This window comes from Xylocopa sonorina, chromosome 13 (genome assembly GCF_050948175.1).
Source record: "Xylocopa sonorina isolate GNS202 chromosome 13, iyXylSono1_principal, whole genome shotgun sequence".
NCBI lineage: Eukaryota > Metazoa > Arthropoda > Insecta > Hymenoptera > Apidae > Xylocopa > Xylocopa sonorina.
Genome location: NC_135205.1, coordinates 4,387,876 through 4,408,167, shown reverse-complemented (window position 1 = coordinate 4,408,167; position 20,292 = coordinate 4,387,876). Strand labels below are relative to the sequence as shown.

Sequence of the window (20,292 nt, the reverse complement as noted above, 5' to 3'; positions counted from 1 at the left end):
TTATTAGTTTTTGGTTTAACCAGTGTTTTCCCAGGAACTATATATGAATACTATTAAAATAGTCGGCGAGCTTTGTTCGCTTGGAAAACACGGAGAGAATAATTAAGGAACGAGGGTGATAGAACTAATTAGATCTCAGTATGAGAGCGCGTACGGAACGACGTGAAGGGAGAAAGAATTAGAAGGCCAGCGGGGGGATAATGTATTTATGACAATTTTCGTTTTGACGAGAACTTTGAATTACTGTCGAGAATTAAAATTTCACAATACAGCGGCTGTTCGACTTTAAAACGCGAGGTGGATAAACGAAGTTGCAGCATCGAACGAGCACGCGAGGCGTTCCCTTTCTCAACCGAATTCGAACCGGGATATGTTCACCGGGAAACTCTGCTCTCCGAAAAATATTATTCGCGAAACTAATCCCGAACACGAACATTTGTAGAGCGGCGAAACGAGCGGGCACGCGAAAGAACGGGTTAATCGCCGGAAAGAGCGAGAGGGTCGGTTTAATTAGTAAGTTGTACTCACCAACGTCGAAACCATTCGCGGCGTCGCCCTGCGGGGCGAGGGGGAAGCGATAGCGGTGTTCGTTGGCTTCCAGATGCCGGACGCAACCCTTAAATCCGGTCCTTACCGGAAGTCGCTCGAGGCCGGTTGTGTTTCCGGGGCCGCCGACGAACAGCGGCTCGCGGAAGGTAATCCTCGCAAACAAGCCCTGCAATCAAATCCAGAACAGCTCGGTTCACGCAGCTGGCAGAAACCCGGTGTATAATTCGCGCTCTTCCAACGGCCGTTCCTATCTAACGGCCATTTGTGTGCTCGCGCGAGCCTCGAGGACCTGTTCACCCCTCTCCTTCCAAATGGAATTTGCCGCATTTTATTTCGATTCTCCGAATGGAAACCTTCGGCTTATCGAGATTATGCCCGTGATTTGGTGAAGATTGTTCCGTTGAAAGTTGAGTGGCTCGCGGGAAACTGGAAGACCAGGACTCGAGGATTCGAGAATTTGAGAATTTTGGTGGTCTGCGATATTGGAATTTTAAAGATCGAGAATTTCAGCGGTCGACCATGCGAATTTAAACCTTAAATTTATCGTGTAATTATTTAAGTTATATATTTATTATAGTAGGAGGAAGTGAGGATTTGATACAAAATATTGTTGACAGAGGATGTTCCAATGAATGTCTAGAGGAAATTGGTACTGGTAAACGTTTATATAAATTGTCGATATACGTTGGTAGATTCCTCGCCAATATACAGCATGTATAATATCGATGAAAATATGTATTCCGCACAGCAGGGTGTAGTAGTAGATTCCAGGAATCGCATACTTGTTCTGCGGCGGGGGAATTATTTCCAGAACAAGTAATTACGAAGGAATTCGGTTGGCGCTGTACGAGACGCGCGCGTTAATATTGATGGAGCGAAGCATTCGACTCTGTAATAACTCGTCGAGTTTCGCAATTGTACTTCTGTCGATTAAATTCGTCCCACACGAGGACTACATTCTGATGCAGCCAAACGACGCGCAATTGACTTAACGAAGGGAATTGATTCGTTGCACCGTTCCATATGCGCTTCAAAGTAAAAAAAAAAAAGCAATCGCTCCCACTTAAAGAATAATTCTACAAACATTTGTTGCATTTATTCTCTCTTTTTTTTTTTAAAGTTTTCAGCATCGGAGAAGAACGATTCTCCCGTTTTTACGCATATCTCCTGTAACTTTTTACAGCGTCACATGCCCGACTGGAGGATCTCGAATCTCGAACACTTGAAACGCCCCCATCCGTCTACGTAGCCGGGTTCCAATGCGTCAAAGTCGCACAATCGTCCGATTTGTATTCACAATCTCCACCCCTGGAATCTCCGTCGAAACGACGCTCGCTTACGACGTGGCCAAAATAAGCAAGCGTCTGTAACGTGGCTCGTCTCGAAAGGCTTGGCGAGATCGTCGTATCGACGCGACGGTGCAATGCACTCGGAGATGGCAGCAATTTACGCGGATTATGCATCCAAGGTGGCCCATATTTGCGTAGCCGACGTCTAAGTGTGGACTACTAGAGTTTCTCCCCTGTTCGCCAGGCACCCTCTGTGCGCGTCCACGACCAAGGCGCGTTCGCGTGTACACATCCGTGCACGTATGAAATACACCGCCAGGATGAAGGGGGTTCACGCTACACGTACGCGCGATTCCTGGCCCGCAGTCTACGAGTTAATGCACTTACAAAAGTCTCGAAAGTTTCGCTCGAGCCAACTTACCGGGAATCATCTGGCCCTGGACCCCTCTAAAAGGTTTCTGTGTTCGTTCGAAGCGAGGGACGAGACCTTTCGACTGTGTCGATCGGGGTGGAAAATAATTTTGATCGAACAAGAAATCGCCCCTTCGCGATGATGAGGAAAGTTGCGGTGCTTCTTTGAAGGTTTCTTCGAAGGGCTTTTCGTTTGGATTTGTATTTGAGAGAAAAGGAGTGGGATGTGTGTATGTACAGGTATTAATGTGCGATAAAATGGACGAAACGTAATTAGTGAAAAATGAAAATATATATAAATTCACGAAAGCAGAGAGGAGAGGGTTTGAACTTTCTCGAATTACCCTCTACTTGCGACTAATCCCTCTTCCATTCTCGATAACAAGCTTTCCCCATTAGGCGCGACAAAACGTATACTAGAAACGTGACTTCTGAACTTCCGATGGCTCGCTCGCGATTGTATCGAGCCGGAACGATCGATAGAGACATTCACGGGACATTTACTTAGGCTCGTTGAAAGGGGTATTAAGCGGCGGAAAGTTCGAGCGTTCGAATGACGAACGCATTTTATAACACCTGAACGTCGACCAGCCGTGAGTGATAAATTTTCGCTTTCAAACCTGGGGGAAAAAAAAATCATAGTCGGAGCTTTTTCCGTCGACCAGAAATTTCCATCTGCCGCTGGTCCCGGAATACTATCAATTTCCACCACTTTTCACCACCGCTTGCAAACCAACGATCAATCAGAACATTCTGCAAATTTTCGAAGTAGAAATGGTGGGAATAATAAAAAGTTTTGCACGCGTCATCTGTTTTACTGTCCCAGTTGCAACGTGTCCCGTTACTTTTCATACCCGGACATTATTTATTCACCTGATCGCACGTGAAATCTGTTACGCTCGTCCGATTACGCGAGGGACCTCTCTACTTGTCCGACTACGTGTCAAACCTATTCTACTTGCTTCATCATATGCGATTATATTCCACTTGTTTGACTAGACACAAGTAGTTACCCTGCCCTGCTTTAACTCTATTCTAACTTGTCGTATTCCACAAAATGTATAAAAAAGCAATTAATATTAACAATGTTCCCTTAAGAAATCATCAGAACTGTTGATAGAGAAAGTAATTCTGCGTTTGCAAGCTTCACACGGCCAAGTATCGAACGATTACGCGTTACAAAAGAAGAGGAATCTTTTGATCCGTACTAGGACGTACTCGCAAGGTTTATATTGGGCGTCGTTACGGAAACGAGAGCTCGAGAATCTCCCTTATTGACGCGTAACGAAAGTGAAACGGGGCACGATTAACATCGGGCCGCGAGAAATACTCGTCGTATCAGCGTAAATGAGATTCCGCGGCGCGCTGAAAGTATACGCTCTTTCAGAAATGCAAATTTAACCGGGTCCCCTTTGATGTTGCCGCGGACGAAGGTTCGGTCGCCTGCGCGCGGCAAAATTCATTTTCGGAACGCGTGATTCCCCTTTGCGCTGGCAGCTGCCTGGTAAAAAAGGCTCACGCATGCGGTAAATCTGAATACGCCGTTCTTTTGATCCTGTTATTAACTCTGACTGTTCATTGTGGTGCGAGATATTCGTTTTCCAGAAAGTTGATAAATTCCGGACAAATTCGATCCGGCCGCAAATTGCGTGGAAGTCCATGAACGCAAAGTAAACTTTATTACGGGCTACTTTGTATAAGCACATTTTAAAATGTCTTCTTTTTCGGGGTACATGAATTCAAATATCAGATCAGTCAAATTTGAGATTGCATACGTGCAATGAAGTTGTAATCATTTCTCGAAGGTAAGATTACACACAAGAATTCCTTAATCTCAACGAATTCTTATATGTTATTCATTTGTTCAGATTGGAGTGCGTCTAACGAACATTTAGAAAATTGCTGAAAATATTTTCGTATCAACTTCTTCCCAACTTTCCTCTTCAGTGTTCATTCCCACCACAGAGGCAATAATTTTTCAGAGATAAGACTACACATAACACTATTCATTTGTTCAGATTGGAACGCACCTAATGAACACTCAGAATATTTCTATGAATGTTTTCGTCTCAACTTGTTCCCAACTTTGCTCCCCAGTTTTCATTCCCACCACGCAGGCATCCAACGCGCAAACACGACCGCCCCATCCACCCTGAAATCACCATTGAAGCCCAACCTTCCACCTCTTCCCTTGAACCCCAGAATCCCGTCATCCGAGAGACCCAAACGAAAGTTTCCAGAGGGGACACGGCGCGCAATTTATTTCCCTTCCCCGCGTTCCGGCAGTCATTTTTCACGCGGACACCGCGAACGTGTTCGCGAGGTGGAAACCTCGCGGGAGACGAGGAGGTCGAGGTCGTCAGAGGGCAGGGGATAATCCGTCGTTTGTAAGCGACTTCATGAAACGACGCGATACAATCCGGCTCGCGGACCCTTTCCTCGCGACTGCACGAAACAGCCTGGGTTGTCGTTGCGTATCAGTCGTCGCTCGCGGTTAATCTGGCGTGCTCTGGCACGAGGGTCGGTTAATTTTCGACGACTTCCAGGGTTTTAACGGAAGGCGCGCGGAAAACGCGGGGACACCCAGGACTTACTTTTTAATGAATCTCGCCCCTCGCGGAACAGCGGGCTGTATCCGTGCCTCGTGCTCTTTTTTCCCCGTCCTCTCGTCACCTAGCGTCGCTTTTCTCTCTTCTCGACCGTGGATTAGCCGCGCCTCTTCTCGTTGGGACAGAAGGAGTCGCGCGCAAAGAACACTGCTACTCTGTGTTCCATTATGCATTTGTTCTTCCGCGAGAAGGGTTCCTGATGATTTCATGCTTACCAAATGCGTGCGCTTGGACTACCTCTGTTCGTATTTTCGATTGTGATTACAGTTAATTACGTGTTTTTATCCCGATACGAGGCGAACTTGCAGACTGTGTTAAACAAGTTCCACGACCGCGTCTGACGATCGTAATTGCTTCTATTTGGCTGCTACTGTAGATTTCCAGCGCTGTTAAATTGTCAGGAAATAAAGCAAGTGAAACAAATTGCGGGATAGTTGCGGTATAACGAACGCGACGAGACAAATGGAATAGAAGAGATATGTGGTAACAGGTCGACGAGTGAACGCGATGCACGTTTAACACTTAGTAGAAGAAATATTTTTCCGGCTCGTCGACGAACGGACTAGTAAACTGCTATCGCAGTATTAGACGGTTAGTCCGCGGTTTCGTGGCTACCTCTCGCTTAACGGATACCTTTTTTCAACCTCGTTTCGTTCTTCACCCTTTTTTTCTCTCGTGAGCCACGTCGTCATTGTCTAGCCAGGGGGCAAAAAGTAGGAACAAATTAAAGCAGCTGCGAAGAGTCCCAGTTATTCTCTGACCCGTTGCGAAGTCGAGAAAATTAGATGCCCAAGGAACGTGCTTTGTGTTACGAGCAGTTGAAACTCGTGCTATTCAGTCAACAGTTAAAAACAAGGATATTTGAATGTTTCAAAAAGTGGCCGTCACGTCAGGATGAACACGCGCTTTCAATCTTCTCTCACAACTCTGAATATTGCACAACTCTGTTAACACGTTTTATTTCAGATTTAGTAGCCAGCTCAAGTTTAAGAGCGAAATTACTGCAGAAACGACTAATCTGATCGAACAGCCACCAAATGGTTTACTTGTACTACTTGCGAACACCATAATACCAACGAATACCTATGCGAGGCAGGTGGAATCGATGTTCACGTGTATACAATTTGTGATAAAAAAAATGTGGCGAAGTTGTTATACACGGATGAAAGAGGATTCGAATGAAATATTGGAAGCAGGCAGCGAAGAATGGGAAAAGAGATTCGTCGACGTCCGGGTAACGAGGTTGGCTCTCCGAGCGACTGTGTCGCGGCTGCTGCCCGAAGAAGAGTAAAAAGAAGCGTCAAGGAGGGTCGCGAGAGAAAGGCGGGAAAAAAGAATGCGGTAGGAGGGACGAAAAAAGGGTGAAGATCGGGGGTCGGCTCCTCTAATTACGTCGCTGTCGTTAGGACACCGGAGTGCTTAATGGCACTTCGGGATAAAGTGGGCTCGGTTCGCGGACCCATTTGCCGGCGATGTCGGCTGATTTTAAAGGCAATTAAACTCGCCACCGGGAAAAACAGAGGGTTTGTCTTCGAGTCGCGACCGATCCTTGAAACGGCCCATTGATCAGCGTCTTTTTCGACCGACAGGATTCGACATCGACATTCTTAGAAACGTACCAGATTGCAGAACTCTCAGTCTTTCATTCCTCTTTCTTCTTAGCATGTAAACAAATTGTCCTGTTCAAATAAAAATTGCTGTAATCTTTACGTTTGTATGAAAGCGAACTTCCTCTGCAGGTTGCGTCTGATCATAGACAGACCTATTCTACTAGTCATTGATCAGCGTCTTTTTCGACCAGGATTCGCCATAGAAATTCTTAGACATGTACCAAATTGCAGAACTTTTAATCTTTCGTTTCTCTATTCTTAACATGTAAACAAATGGGTCTGTTTAAATGAGAATTGCTGTAATCTTTACGTTTATATGAAAGCGAACTTCCTCTGCAGGTTACGTCTGATCATAGACGGACCTATTCTACTAGTCACAGCTTCTATGTATACCTGATCTATTCTACTTACTGCTGAATGAAAAAATCATGTAATATACGTAACATGTGCGGAAATAAATAAATAAATCGTTTCTAAAACAAACAAAACCGCTTGCAATAATGGAGGTAACAGTAAATGGTTCTCGAGATACAAAATATCTCCAAGGAATTCCGCTGTTCTTTCGTAAGAGTAAAGAACAATTATCAACTGATAAGAGACTCCGTTCTCGTACCGGAAGGACGGTGGTTTCTCGGTTGAGTTGAAGATTTCTTTCCACGTCGGTCGACAATATTCTCTGATTGTTTCGCGGAACTTGCCCGTGGACGAACTTGGCTGTGTCTTTAAAGGAGCACTCGAATGCGCCTTCCCTCCCCCTTCACCCTGGAAAGTAGCGCCTCTTTCTGCTTCTGCTAAGGCAGCGTACTAACTTATTACGAAACAATTTGCAAGTCTTATGAGAGAGGTTAAGAGGGAAAGCTCGAACGAGGGAAAGAAAGGGGAGTGACCAAGGCGGCGAAAGAAAGAAGAGTGGAAAGGGGAGACGGGAGGTTTAGGGAAGTGGGCGGCTTATAAAGGCTTTTAATTCGAGAGCGAAATGCCGGCTAGTTTCGTGGTGCTATTTAAACGGAACCTCGTTAACACGTCGCGAAACTCGTTTGATCGATGACTCATAATTATTGCGATTAAACGTTTATCAAAAAGGACAATGCTGAATTTATGCCCAATACTCTATCGCTATTAACTTTGCGCACTGGCTAAAATAATATAAATCGACGGCAGTCCATTTTTAAATCACACGCGACAATGTGATGGTTAATTAAGTCAGCGTGTAATAATGATTTTATTTGCATAACAATTACGAAGTTCAATGTAATATAATCTATCCTATTTGCAGCGTGGAAGGAACCGTCCGCGTTGCAATAAATTATCGAAATATTGCGCTTTCGTTGCGATACACCGCGCGATATTAGCACCGGGGGTTTTAATTAACTGAGATCCCTGTTTCCGCCGAGCGTTACGAAAATTTTCATAAAACCACGCGCGGGTGATGGATGTCGAACAACATCGTGCAACGACCCAGATTCATTATGCCACCGCATGTGAATTAAGGTCTGCGAAAATAAACTCTGACAATTCATTGTGCAGCGGTTTATTATCACAGATGGTGGTCTTTTTTCGTCCAGCACAGAAACAATGATTTAATTTGTATCCAAGCTGATTCCAAGTCCATTGTAATCTCATTGTATGGAAGTTAAAAAAAAGACCAGAAGGAACGAGAAAAGTGGCAAATCCATCTGCTGCAAAAAGTTCTTGGTGCTCGCAGACGTATCGTAGACGAGGAAATGAATAAAGAGCAGTGATACGAGACGTCGTAGCCGGTGATTTCCTTAATCGGGTAAACTACGGCCAAGTTTTACAGGTAACGATACCATTCCACTGATTACACAGAATGGCGTGGCTCGTTCCATGGGCGTGGTTCGATTATTCATAGCTTCCAGGACTGGCCATCTGTCTTTATACGTCTGACTGGGAGCCATAAACGTTACAGGGGATGAAAATGCATCGAGTTTTCACGTGAACGTATTACATGGCGCGATACGCGATCTACGGTCATTTTCTAGCGTGTACGGTGATCATTTCGCAGTACTACGGCGTACAACGGACCTGGAGAGAAATCACAGTTATTAGGGGTAGACTGGTTTCGTGATTAAAGAACGAAATTTCGTTTTTAATCCTTCGTAATTACACGTCGAGCTGGTGAGTTCTACTTTGTATTCTGTTTATTTTCTTTCTACTTGAACACGCGAACCAGATTTCTTCGAATTAGTACTTACGAAAATTCCTCGTTAATTACAATAATGCGATTTAATGGAAGATACGACGACGTCGGAAAGAAAGTTGCCAACTAAGACGGGGAAAGGGTTGAATTATAGAAACGTGTAGCGGGGAAGTTCTTTTTTCGTGTTATTCCTGATAATGCGTTCTTGATTTTTCGTACGACGTGATCGTTAGAAGTTTGAAGCACTGATTCCCAGATGCTCCTCTGTTCAAGTATTTCGCTGCCTGTACACTCGCTATCCTCAGCTACCTTAATTACCTCGTATCTCTCTCTGGTTTCTACAACTCAATTGTACACCCTACACGTTACACTGCAACACTATACCATACTAGACCGCAATCAAACTCGTATACAGCGCTCAAGCCCTAAGACGAATATATATCGTTCCCGAAGCAGTACAACATTTCAACGTGGAAATTCATCTCTGCATAAGAACAGAATTACGAGCTAAGTGGGAAGTCAGTGTTTAACTCGACGAAAATAATAGTTTTTGAAATTAACGCTAAGCCTCGTCTGACATTTTCTCTGAACGATTACTGAACTGTTATCTATTAACGATTACTCGAAAACCTCGGTGCTGAAAGAAGAAATCATTTTCCATCTACTTACGCACAGACTAACAATTGGAACGCTATCGAGGGGCTGTACAAAGTCTTCTTTGTAACTTGGTCGATCGTCAAGCCGTTAAATCCGGCTATTAATTGGCGTTCGATCAAACAAGTCGAGGGTAGCGAATCTCGTGCGCGAGACAGAAAAAACGGAGAAAGTCGCAGCTACTCGTGTTCTCATGCTCCATTTCGTCGCGTAATTCGCGAGCTGTCGCTTTCAAACCAGACGAAAGTAATATCCCAACCCCCTGTCCGCCCCTCTTTCGAGGCAAACACGAATCTATCGCGCGCCGCCCCTGTGAATGTCTTTTCGCGCGTCGTAGCGACATTTCTTTTTTTTTTTCACTTCCATTCCTTAACAAGCGCGTACACGACGACGTCCATTGTTCGTCTACACTGGCCCGTTTTAATCACGCCGGCACTTACCCGTCTCGGTTTTATTCCGCGCAGTGCGAGTCCTCGCGACGCGTAAAGGGTCGACGTTACTTTTGTGCCCCAACCCTTTCCCTCGTTCCCCTCTTCCTTCGTTTCTTTCGCTTGTCTGCCCATTCTTCGTTCCCTCCTGACTTCCTGTATTTTACAAATCAGACATCGCGAGAAGCTTTCATCCGCGAAAATGTCCGAGGCGAGTCAATTTTCCTCTCGATGCGATCGCTTGCTTTTACGCGAGCCCCCTTTGGTGACCGTCTGATGTTTTTGGCGACACCACTCGCACGTTATCGCGGTTGGTTTGATGTAAATAAAGAAGAGAGGCGACAGAGTCATTTCGTTTGAGTTCAGAGAAATTTCAAGAGGAACGAGACAGCAATTAAATAGTTAATTGGCAACAACGAAATTGTTCTATCATTTTTCTTCACATGGTAATATTGTGTGTTTTCTGTGAATTGGGAACGGTGTATTTTTGCAACAAGCTTCGTGAAATAATAATTTCGTATGAATAACAAACTGGCCTCGAAATAGAACGGTAACTAATTGATTCGTGTACGAACCACTGAATAAGTGATAGTATTAATTACCAGTCGATCAGCCAGCGATACGACGAGAGGAACAGGCGGCTCTCGTTCGGATAAAAACTTCTCACTGCAACCGCCAATATTGATATTCTCTCCACGTTTCTCAATTAACCAACGGCCGCCACTTCGAAATGTAGAACGAGCTCGCTAATCAAATCGAAATGGGCGGATGTCTACACTATCTGAACAAGTTATAATAATCCTTACAAAATGCGGGGCGACTCTCGAATAAATTAAGAAATGGAGCTGCGAGACGAGGCAGGGGGGTGCACGAAAAACCGTTAATACGAGGAAGTGAAGTAAGTGGCAGAAAAAGAAACGGTAATTAAAGTCGGGAAATTTGTTTTGAGACTGTCCCCGTGCACTTTAGCCATTTTCATATTTCTCGAGCATTCAATAACAACTCTCTCGAGATGCGGACCTGGGCTCCCAATTAAATTAAAAGAGTTGGAAGTGGAAATAAATGAGATAAAAAGAAATAACGTTTCCAAGGGAGTAGAAAATATTGTAACGTGTAACGAAAAATTATCATTCTCTTGGCAAGTAATTGCCAATTTGATCTTCGCGCTTTCGCTTGCGCGGAATGCTTGCGATTTTTCTATCCTTAATGACCGCGCGATCGAATGAAAAACGAAGGGAGAGACGAAGGTAAGAATAAGTAGGGAGAGATAAATAAAATTGCGGACACATTTGCTCCTGAAAGCGAAACGACAATTAACGCGACAGAGTGGATTTCGAATCTAACTCGAGCAATAATCGCGAGCCGCGTGGTCGTCGTTAAACGGACGATTTCACCGGAAAATAACGTTTTCTCCGTGGAAGCCGTATCGTGGATGGAATTGCATGCAGATGAATAACGATGACGTCGACGTGCACCGAGGCAAGAATACACGTCGACTCGTGAAAAGATTTCCTCGTCTCTCCACCAAAGACGTCAGCTGGCCTGGAATTTTAAAGGGAAATGTCTAAGGGAGCGGCCGCCTTTTAACTGGCGGAAAATTACGTCGTGGGAAACGGATTTATGTACGAACGTCAACGTGCAACAATCCCTGCGCAACTCGAGTACTTCTGTCGACGAGGATTCGTCATGGGAGTCTGGTTTATGATCGATCGCGAGCTTCGCCAGGTATAACAAAAGTGGAGATAAAAGAGTACCCTTTCTTCCTCTTAATTTTGCTTCCCTTCTGTCGAGACTTTGATACTGGCACCGATTTAATTGTCAACGACGGGTGATACTAATATCTCACCCAATGCTGTACCATTCCGTTTTCATTTACGATCTTGTCCATTTAATACAGAATAATAATTATTAAAAAATTAAGGATAATAGTCTAGCGATTGCAATAAATATAGTTTTTCTGTGATAGCAATGAAATAATGACTAGACTGAAATATATAGTATGAGAACTGATTTTGTCAAATCGTGACTTTCAGAAAAGTGGGAGAGTGGGAGAGAAGGGGATGGGGATGACAGTGGGGATGGGTGTATAAAAGCAGTGCGAGCCTGTTATGGGTCTTTTGGCCGTTTGGACGCCGAGGCGAGAAGGTCAGGGTCAGGATGTGGATGGCCACTGCTGGTGGCTAGTTGTGGAGGAGTCAGGGGCAGTGGACACTGGTGGATGATTGTGGATGGTAGTGGACGATTGTGGACGATGGTGGAGTAGCCAAGGGTAGTGGACACTGATGGCCGATTGTGGACGATAGTGGACGGTGGTGGACGGTGGTGGACGGTGGTGGACGGTGGTGGACGGTGGTGGACGGTGGTGGACGGTGGTGGACGGTGGTGGACGATTGTGGACGGTGGTGGACGATTGTGGACGATTGTGGACGATTGTGGACGATAGTGGACCATTGTGCACGATAGTGGACCATTGTGGACGATAGTGGACCATTGTGGACGATTGTGGACCATTGTGGACGATAGTGGACCATTGTGGACGATAGTGGACCATTGTGGACGATTGTGGACCATTGTGGACGATTGTGGACGATTGTGGACGATTGTGGACGATTGTGGACGATTGTGGATGATTGTGGACCATTGTGGACGATAGTGGACGATAGTGGACGATAGTGGACGATTGTGGACGATTGTGAACGATTGTGGACGATTGTGGACGGTGGTGGACGACGATGGATGGCAGTGGACAATTGGTAAGTGTACAAATTAAAGATTTAACTATACGGTGGTGGGAGTAGTGATAGTTTTACGATGTGGATGACGTGCAAGGCCATCGTGTGGCCAATATTTTTGGATTCGGAGAAACCGAAAATATTTTTACTCTCTCTATACATTTAACTTTTACCGTGGTTTCACTTTTAAATGATCTGCTCAATTTTACAAAATCGATTTAGTGCTAAAATATAAAGCAATTAGAAATGCATTATTGGGTCCCTGCGTAGTCACCTCCACGGGGTGGGCCTGGGCCCTTGGTAACGTTTTCGAGAGACCGGTCTCTCGGAAACGATATCAAGCTAAGGACTACGTGCGTAGATTTAAGTATAGTTGTAAACTCGATACTAAAAGTATCAGAATCAGTTAAAAGATTACGATTTACAACTTCTGTCTTCTATAAATATTTCATAGACTTACTTTCATTATTTCATTTATTTATGTTATTATCCAACTATTATTTCATTAACTTTGTGGTGGATTAGAATAATTTAATCACTGGTACTTCTACTATCGAGTATTTTGCAGTACAATTTAAATCTCTCAAGTCCTTTTCAGGACTTTGAAAGTTTAAGTTGGATTGCAAATAGTTTAAGTTAATTTTAGTGAACATATCTGTACATTTATATAATATAATTTTATAACTGTGTAACCTGAATCCTTTCTATCCTGACTTCCTTAATTTATCTCAATCGAGCATAATTGTGGTCGACGCTAATCATTTTCTTGGGTATTGTTCGCATTATTTTTTTATAAACACCGTTGGTCGGAATTAGAGAGGTTTAAAACAATTCTGCATAATCTGTAGTCATTTCTATCTCTCTCTAATGTTTATTCTCGATGGAGGGTTTGATGACTGGAATTCCACTTAATTTCTGCTCTATTTTAATTTCTTCATTTCTAAGTTTCTACATGGGTAACAACTCGCTTGAAAACATTGTGGGGTTAATCAACGATTTTATATTCTGTGATCGTAAAGCGGTATCATTATTCTCTTTATATTTGCTTTATATTCTCTTTATTTTTTGAGAATCTTAAAATTGATCGTACTTTCGCAGAAGTTGTTCTCCTCGATGGTTCGAAATCCATTTCGTTCCTTCTTCATTTCAATTTCTACATTAGTCGCTGGATCACAGCTGGATCACCGTTGGATCGCCGTGGGATGCGTGCGTCTTTAGATATAAGCACTTAGATTTAAGTAATTTAATTGTAACTCAATTGTATTAAAATTGTAAAGAAATCCATTTTCTTATCCGAAGTGAGAAATAGCCACTTCTATAATCGCGTGTAGTCAGTACCGATAAATATGCGTTACATTCTCCCTTGAGTATTCTAAGTTTCTGTTACGTGAAATCGCTTCACGTATTTTTCTTTTCTTTTCTTTTTTATTCGTTCGAGATTTAGACTTCCATTTCCATGCAGCGAAATAGTCGATACTCAATCAAACTGATGTGGTTTTCGGTGCCCATTGAGATTTCGCAGCCCTTGTCGATTGGTACGCCCGTTGGGTACTCGACTTGGGTATAGGCTTAGTACATTGGACGCGCTCACGCGGGTTCGTTCCGAGTAGCTCCTACCCCGTGTCGCTGGGGTCTTCTGACCTGCTGTAAGACGACTTGGGGCGGTCTACGGAGTTCGTTCTTGTCGTTGGGCAATGCGTCCTACTGCTAAGTCTCGCTGAATTCTTGATGGTACCCGCATTCACCATTGGGGAGAGCGTGGTATCAATTGTTTCGACGTAAGACGTGGCATAAACTTGTTCGCGATTCGCATCGGGTACGGTTCACCTAGTGGCTAGTGCTGAACCATCGGGGTAGAATGCTCTCGCGAGAATCTAACGCAGGTTTATCGATACTTGTTCGTTTTGATCGCGTCGCGAATTTTATCTCAATTCTTAGTTGAAATTAGTTTCTTTTCTTAACTTCAATTTCACTTAATTTTGTTTTCATTTTTACTAAGTGTCATCGCCTTAAATATCGTACCGTAGAACACTTTAATTTTTCTAAAGTGTGAGTAGAGTCATCTTAGAAATTTCACTTTGGGTATGAGAATGGCATTTCGTGTCATCCCTTTCGTTAAGTCCATACTGCAATCTCTAAAATCTATGTTAGATTTTAAAGATTGTATTATGGATTCCGGCTTTAAATTGACAAGTAGAGTCAGTCCTCGGTACCTTCTGTACCGAGAACGCACAGAGGTAATGGAGGGTGGATGGGATTAGGGAAATAGGGATGGGTCCCTGCGTAGTCACCTCCACGGGGTGGACCTGGGCCCTTGGTAACGTCTTCGAGAGACCGGTCTCTCGAAAACGGTATCAAGCTAAGGACTACGCACGTAGACATAAGTATAGTTGTAAACTCAATACTAAAAGTACTAGTACCAGAATAGAGTTAAAAGATTATGGATTATAACTTCTGTCTTGCATAAAGATTTCATAGATTTACTTTCACTAATTCATTTATTTATCTCATTATTCAATTATTATTTCATTAACTTTGTAGTAGATTAGAATAATTGAATCACTGGTACTTTTAGTATCGAGTCTTTTGCAGTACAATTTAAATCTCTCAAGTCCTTTTCAGGACTTTGAAGCTTTAAATTGGATTGCAAATAGTTTAAGTTAATTTTAATGAAGATATCTGTACTACAAATACATATAATAACTTTGTATTTTTATAAGTGAATCCCTTCTATCCTGATTTCCCTAATTTATCCCAATTGAGCATAATTATGGTCGACGTTAAATAGTTCATACAGTATTATTCTCATTATCTTTCTATAAACACTGTTGGTCGGAATTAGGGATGTTTAAAACAATCCTTCGTAATCTGTAGTAATTTCTATCTCTCTGTGGTGTTTGATGATTGGAATTTCCTCAATGATTTTATATTCATCGATTTTGTTTGAAATGAGAAATCTTTTCTAAGATTCTTTCCAACTTTTTCACGTGAATCTATTGGCTCAAATTCTAATTAAGAAAAGCTATTAGGAGAATCATAAAATTTAGGTTGTTCTCGTCATTCGATGCTTAGAAATCTATTTCGTTTCTTTTTCATTTCAATTTCCACATTCGTCGCTGGACCACAGCTGGATCACCGTTGGATCGCCGTGGGACACTTGCGTTCTTAGTTATAAGCACTTAGATTTAAGTAATTTAATTGTAACTCAATTGTAACAAAATTGTAAAGGAATCCATTTTCTTATCCGAAGTGAGAAATAGCCACTTTTATAATCGCGTGTAGTCAGTACCTATAAACATGCGTTACATACTCCCTTGAGCATTCTAAGTTTCTACTGCGTGAAATCGCTTCACGTAGCTTTTCTTTTCTTTTCTTTTCTTTTCTATTCGCTCGAGATTTCGTCTTCTACAGTCACGCAACGAAATAGTCGATACTCAATCAAACTGATGTGGTTTTCGGAGCCCATTGAGATTTCGCAGCCCTTGTCGATTGGTACGCCCGTTGGGTACTCGACTTGGGTATAGGCTTAGTACATTGGACGCGCTCACGCAGGTTCGTTCCGAGTAGCTCCTACCCCGTGTCGCTGGGGTCTTCGGACCTGCTGTAAGACGACTTGGGGCGGTCTACGAAGTTCGTTCTTGTCGTTGGGCAATGCGTCCTACTGCTAAGTCTCGCTGAATTCTTGATGGTACCCGCATTCACCATTGGGGAGAGCGTGGTATCAGCTGTTTGGACGTAAGACGTGACATAACTTGTTCGCGATTCGCGTCGGGTATGGTTCGCCTAGTGGCTAGTGCTGAACCATCGGGTTAGAATGCTCTCGCGGAAATGTAACGCAGGTTTATTGGTACTTGTTCGTTTTAATCGCGTCGCGAATTTTCTCTAGTTTTGCTTCAGTTTAGTTTCTCTTCTTAACTTTAGTTTAACTTAACTTTGTTTCCATTTTTATCCAGATATAGTAGAGTATTAGAATGTAGAATATCGTATCGTATTCCCTTTTGCAAAAGACTTTAATTAATGTAAAGTGTCAGTAGAGTCACTTAAAGAATTTCACTTCTGGTAAGATAATGACATTCCTCGTCATCCCTTTCGTAAAGTCCATACTGCAATCTCTAAAGTCTATGTTAGATTTTGGGGAATGTATTATGGATTCCGGTTTTAAATTGATAAGTAGAGTCAGTCCTCGGTACCTTCTGTACCGAGAACGCACAGATGTAATGGAGGGTGGATGGGATTAGGGAAATAGGGATGGGTCCCTGCGTAGTCACCTCCTCGTTGGTGGACCTGGGTACTTGGTATCGTTTTCGAGACAAGTCTCTCCAAAACGATATCATGCTAAGGATTACGCATTAGATATAAGCTATTTGAAATGCACATAAAATATCCTGAACCTTTCTCATAATTTGAACATTTTACATTGTATTGCTGATGATGTTCGCAGATTACTGTTTCTCAGAAGCTGGCGGTGTTCTCAAGAATTAATTACATCGATTAAAGTGTCGTAAGAGATCTTTGGCTTCTTTAGCAACATATCATTGTATGCAATTCTTACGTTCTTTAATATAAAATATAATGACTAGCAAAAACCTGTAGCTTTAGATTTAATTAAAATTGTTACGCTTTAATAAATGTCTATAATGACTGACACATCATTTATAAAGTTACGCAAATAATTATTTAAAAAACTTTTTGGTGATTTCTAAACATCGAAATTGTAGACAGAATAGTAAACTGTTCCAAATGATGTTGGTAATCCAGAAAATAGTCTGAAAAATAGTCTAAGCCAACGATGAAACGAGGTCGCGTCAATAAAAAGGCTGGTAATTACTTCGAATCTAATGGTGCAAAACCCTTGCACCTTTTTCCTCTCTATCTTTCAGCACCGTTTCAAATGGTCTGACAATTGTCCCACCTCTCGAACCATCGAACGTAACAGGCTCGCTCATATACTCAGGCTATCCATTCGTCAAACGCGCGTCGCAGAAAAACAGCAGCCATCAATTTCAATTCTAATCCCCGTAAATCCTGATAATTCTAATTCGAACGTCGTTGCGCGCGATTAAGTATTTGCGCGGGACGCCGACAAATCTGTCGGATGGTCCCTATCGGTAATCGATCGTCTCCTCTTAGCTTCCGTGTAAGCCTCGGTTACACGTGAAAACGAATTGGTTCTTACCTTCGATCTTCCCTCCACGTGTTTTTCCTGGTTCAGCTGAACCCAGGCGTCCCATCGGTGCCTGTAGACGGTCAGGGTGTTCCACTCGTTCAGCCTGACCGTTTGGGTGCTTCTGACGGTGCCAACGCCGCTTCCGCAATCGAATCTTTAAACAAACGAACGTTCACTTTCGTCTCTTTTACGATCAGAACTTAGAATTTCGGTAGGAGAAAATAATTAGCCTTATAGTTATCGAAGAAATTATTTTTTAACATCTCTCTAATCGAAGATCAGGTTCATTTCTGAAAAGAAAGCAAGCTAAGGAAATAAAAAGGTTGCTATTGATAAAGAATTGTTAATCGGAAGAATCAGTGAACTTTGTTTTATCTATTGTAACTAATTAATGAAAAGAAAGTATAATTAAGTACTTATTATTATTAATTGATAAAAAATTCGATATATCAACCGGCACAATAGCCGCGTAATACAGGAAATCGAAATGAAAAGCAATAAGAAGTGAAATGAACGCGATGTAGTAAACCGTGGATTTCAATTTCCCCTGTTCCTGCAGTCTCGTTTCCTTTTTTTTCGCATTGTGCACCTAGCCATCCATTAATATAACGCCAGGAAATGCGGTTTCCCACGAACGAGGATAACGTATTGAAGTCGGTCGAGTATCTTAAATGCCGATCTGTAAAGATTCATTGGGGCGGTAGTCGTTCGCGTGGCAGCCCCTTGGAGGAACCTATTTCCGGAATAATGGCCGCCGTGGCATACGTATCTGATATATGTTTGCCGTTAAGCTGAACGCTCTTGCATTTCTGTCCCAGCATATGGAGTAATTAAGAATTAAATTAAGACGAGACGAGTTTAACGTCGAGTCGATAGTAAGGTACCCTTAGAATTAGTTTTTCTCCGTTTATTTTCGAACGAAAAATATAATCCATCCTATCACCAACGTAGATAAAGATCGCAGAGGATTGGGTTTCGCGCGATTACTTTTCTCTCGCTGAACGATATAAATATCTACACGCGTTTTTCCCGATTGGCGCATTTCACTCATGAATAAATCATGCTCCCCAGCTTGGCAGAAATAGATTCAAGCAAATCGTCAGCGGTTTCTGCGTTAATATGCAATTCTAATTCCACCGTTTCGCGAACAAAACAATTAAATTTCGGTCTCGATCCAGCCAGATGGCTGCTTGAACGCTCACCCGTTTTTCACCCGTTGGCTTCCGCGGATAACGCAGCGAGAGCACGCTTCAGGGAAATGAAAAAGCATTAGACGCGTTAACTATTCCGCTATATGAGATTAACTAGTGGCAATCGCGTTCGAAATCGCTTAATATCGCGCGAGAGTTCTGTGGACGAAGGAGAGAATGAAATTCGTTGAGATTCGCTGCTGTTACTCGTTCGTGGTGCAACGACGACAGGATGCTGTGCGCCATTACCTCGTCTGATCCTTTCACTTTTCTGGACACAATAATAACGTAGATGCTGTTGAGATAGAGATCGATTGCTACCAACCACGCAAACGATCCCAACATCGTCGAAAACGATTCCTGATGCCTCGAATTGCGTACGATTTCACACTCTCGAGGGATCTGTAGTAGCACGAACAGAAATCGAGGGCGATTCTATCGCGCGGAAATTAATTCCAACCGGAGAATAACGTTATCGAAGCGATTAGATTGTTCTGAGTGGATGGCATCGAATTTTGTAACGCTTCAAGTGAAATACATGGTTTAGCATAATTAAATTCTAGAGCAACGGGACCGCGGTCGTCCCTCTCGAATTGCTCTTCAATTCGAGGTCGAAACGGGGCAACGCGTGCAAAGGAGTGCCATTGTAATTGAAAAGAGGGTAGCAAAAGTTCATTGGTACGTGCACGTGAGCTTATTTTAAAGGGACTCAGGATGGCAGGGAGCACGCTTAGTTGCAGCGTTAAGGGTCGGATTCTAAGTTGCGGTAATTATCACTGTCGGAGGGTAAACAACACGGTAATGAGAAATTTTAACGAGTTACGCCGAGTGCAGCGTAAACCCCACGCGGTCGATGTGTACACGTGACTAATGACATGTCGCTCGTGCAGGATACGCGTGTGCTGCTCGCAAGTTTTAAGACGCATCCGGCCAATTGTAATTCCAGTTTGACAATTATGTTGTTCCTTGTTTTACGAGGGCGACGATTCCTTACGTGGTACGTGCTCTGTCCAATTATACGTTTCACGATGCAACAGTTAGCCATGCGCTTCACCTTCTGCTCTTAGTAATCAGTAAACTCTACTTCGACTATCGCGATAGATACTTGTTGCAATAATCGTCTGCGTTGCGAAATATTCTTTGCACAACCGCGTACACGCGTGCATCGAAGGAATCGCACGAACGATATAGAATGGAACAGTAAGCGGAATATCTAGTTTCACGATCGCGTGTGCAATTCATTGTATTTGCAAATCATTATTCGCTATGTAAAGCGCACGGTTCGAGTAACCGAGCGAGAATGTACGTCCTGCGTTTCATCTGAAATTTCCTCCATCTTCGCGGCGATATAAAATGCGCGAGAAAAGAGGAGAAAAGGAACGCCAGTAACAGCCAGTCGTCTCTATTATTTCCACGGGTCCCTCTGGTAGGTCTAGAAACGGTTTAAACCGTAACGCGGGCACGAATGTGCGTCCTGCATTCGAGACGATCG

At 43.1% G+C, this 20,292-nt stretch overlaps 1 protein-coding gene across 1 annotated transcript in view; it reads right to left on the bottom strand.

Moving 5' to 3' along the window:
• The window catches only part of LOC143430274 (pikachurin), a 154,360-nt gene that overhangs the window by 17,732 nt on the left and 116,336 nt on the right, over positions 1 to 20,292 (bottom strand). The window contains exons 7-8 of the mRNA XM_076906376.1: positions 17,620 to 17,764; positions 529 to 715 (exon numbers count right to left, since the gene is read on the bottom strand). Coding sequence (XP_076762491.1) covers positions 529 to 715; positions 17,620 to 17,764 — 332 coding nt within the window. The remainder of the gene's footprint in view (positions 1 to 528; positions 716 to 17,619; positions 17,765 to 20,292) is intronic.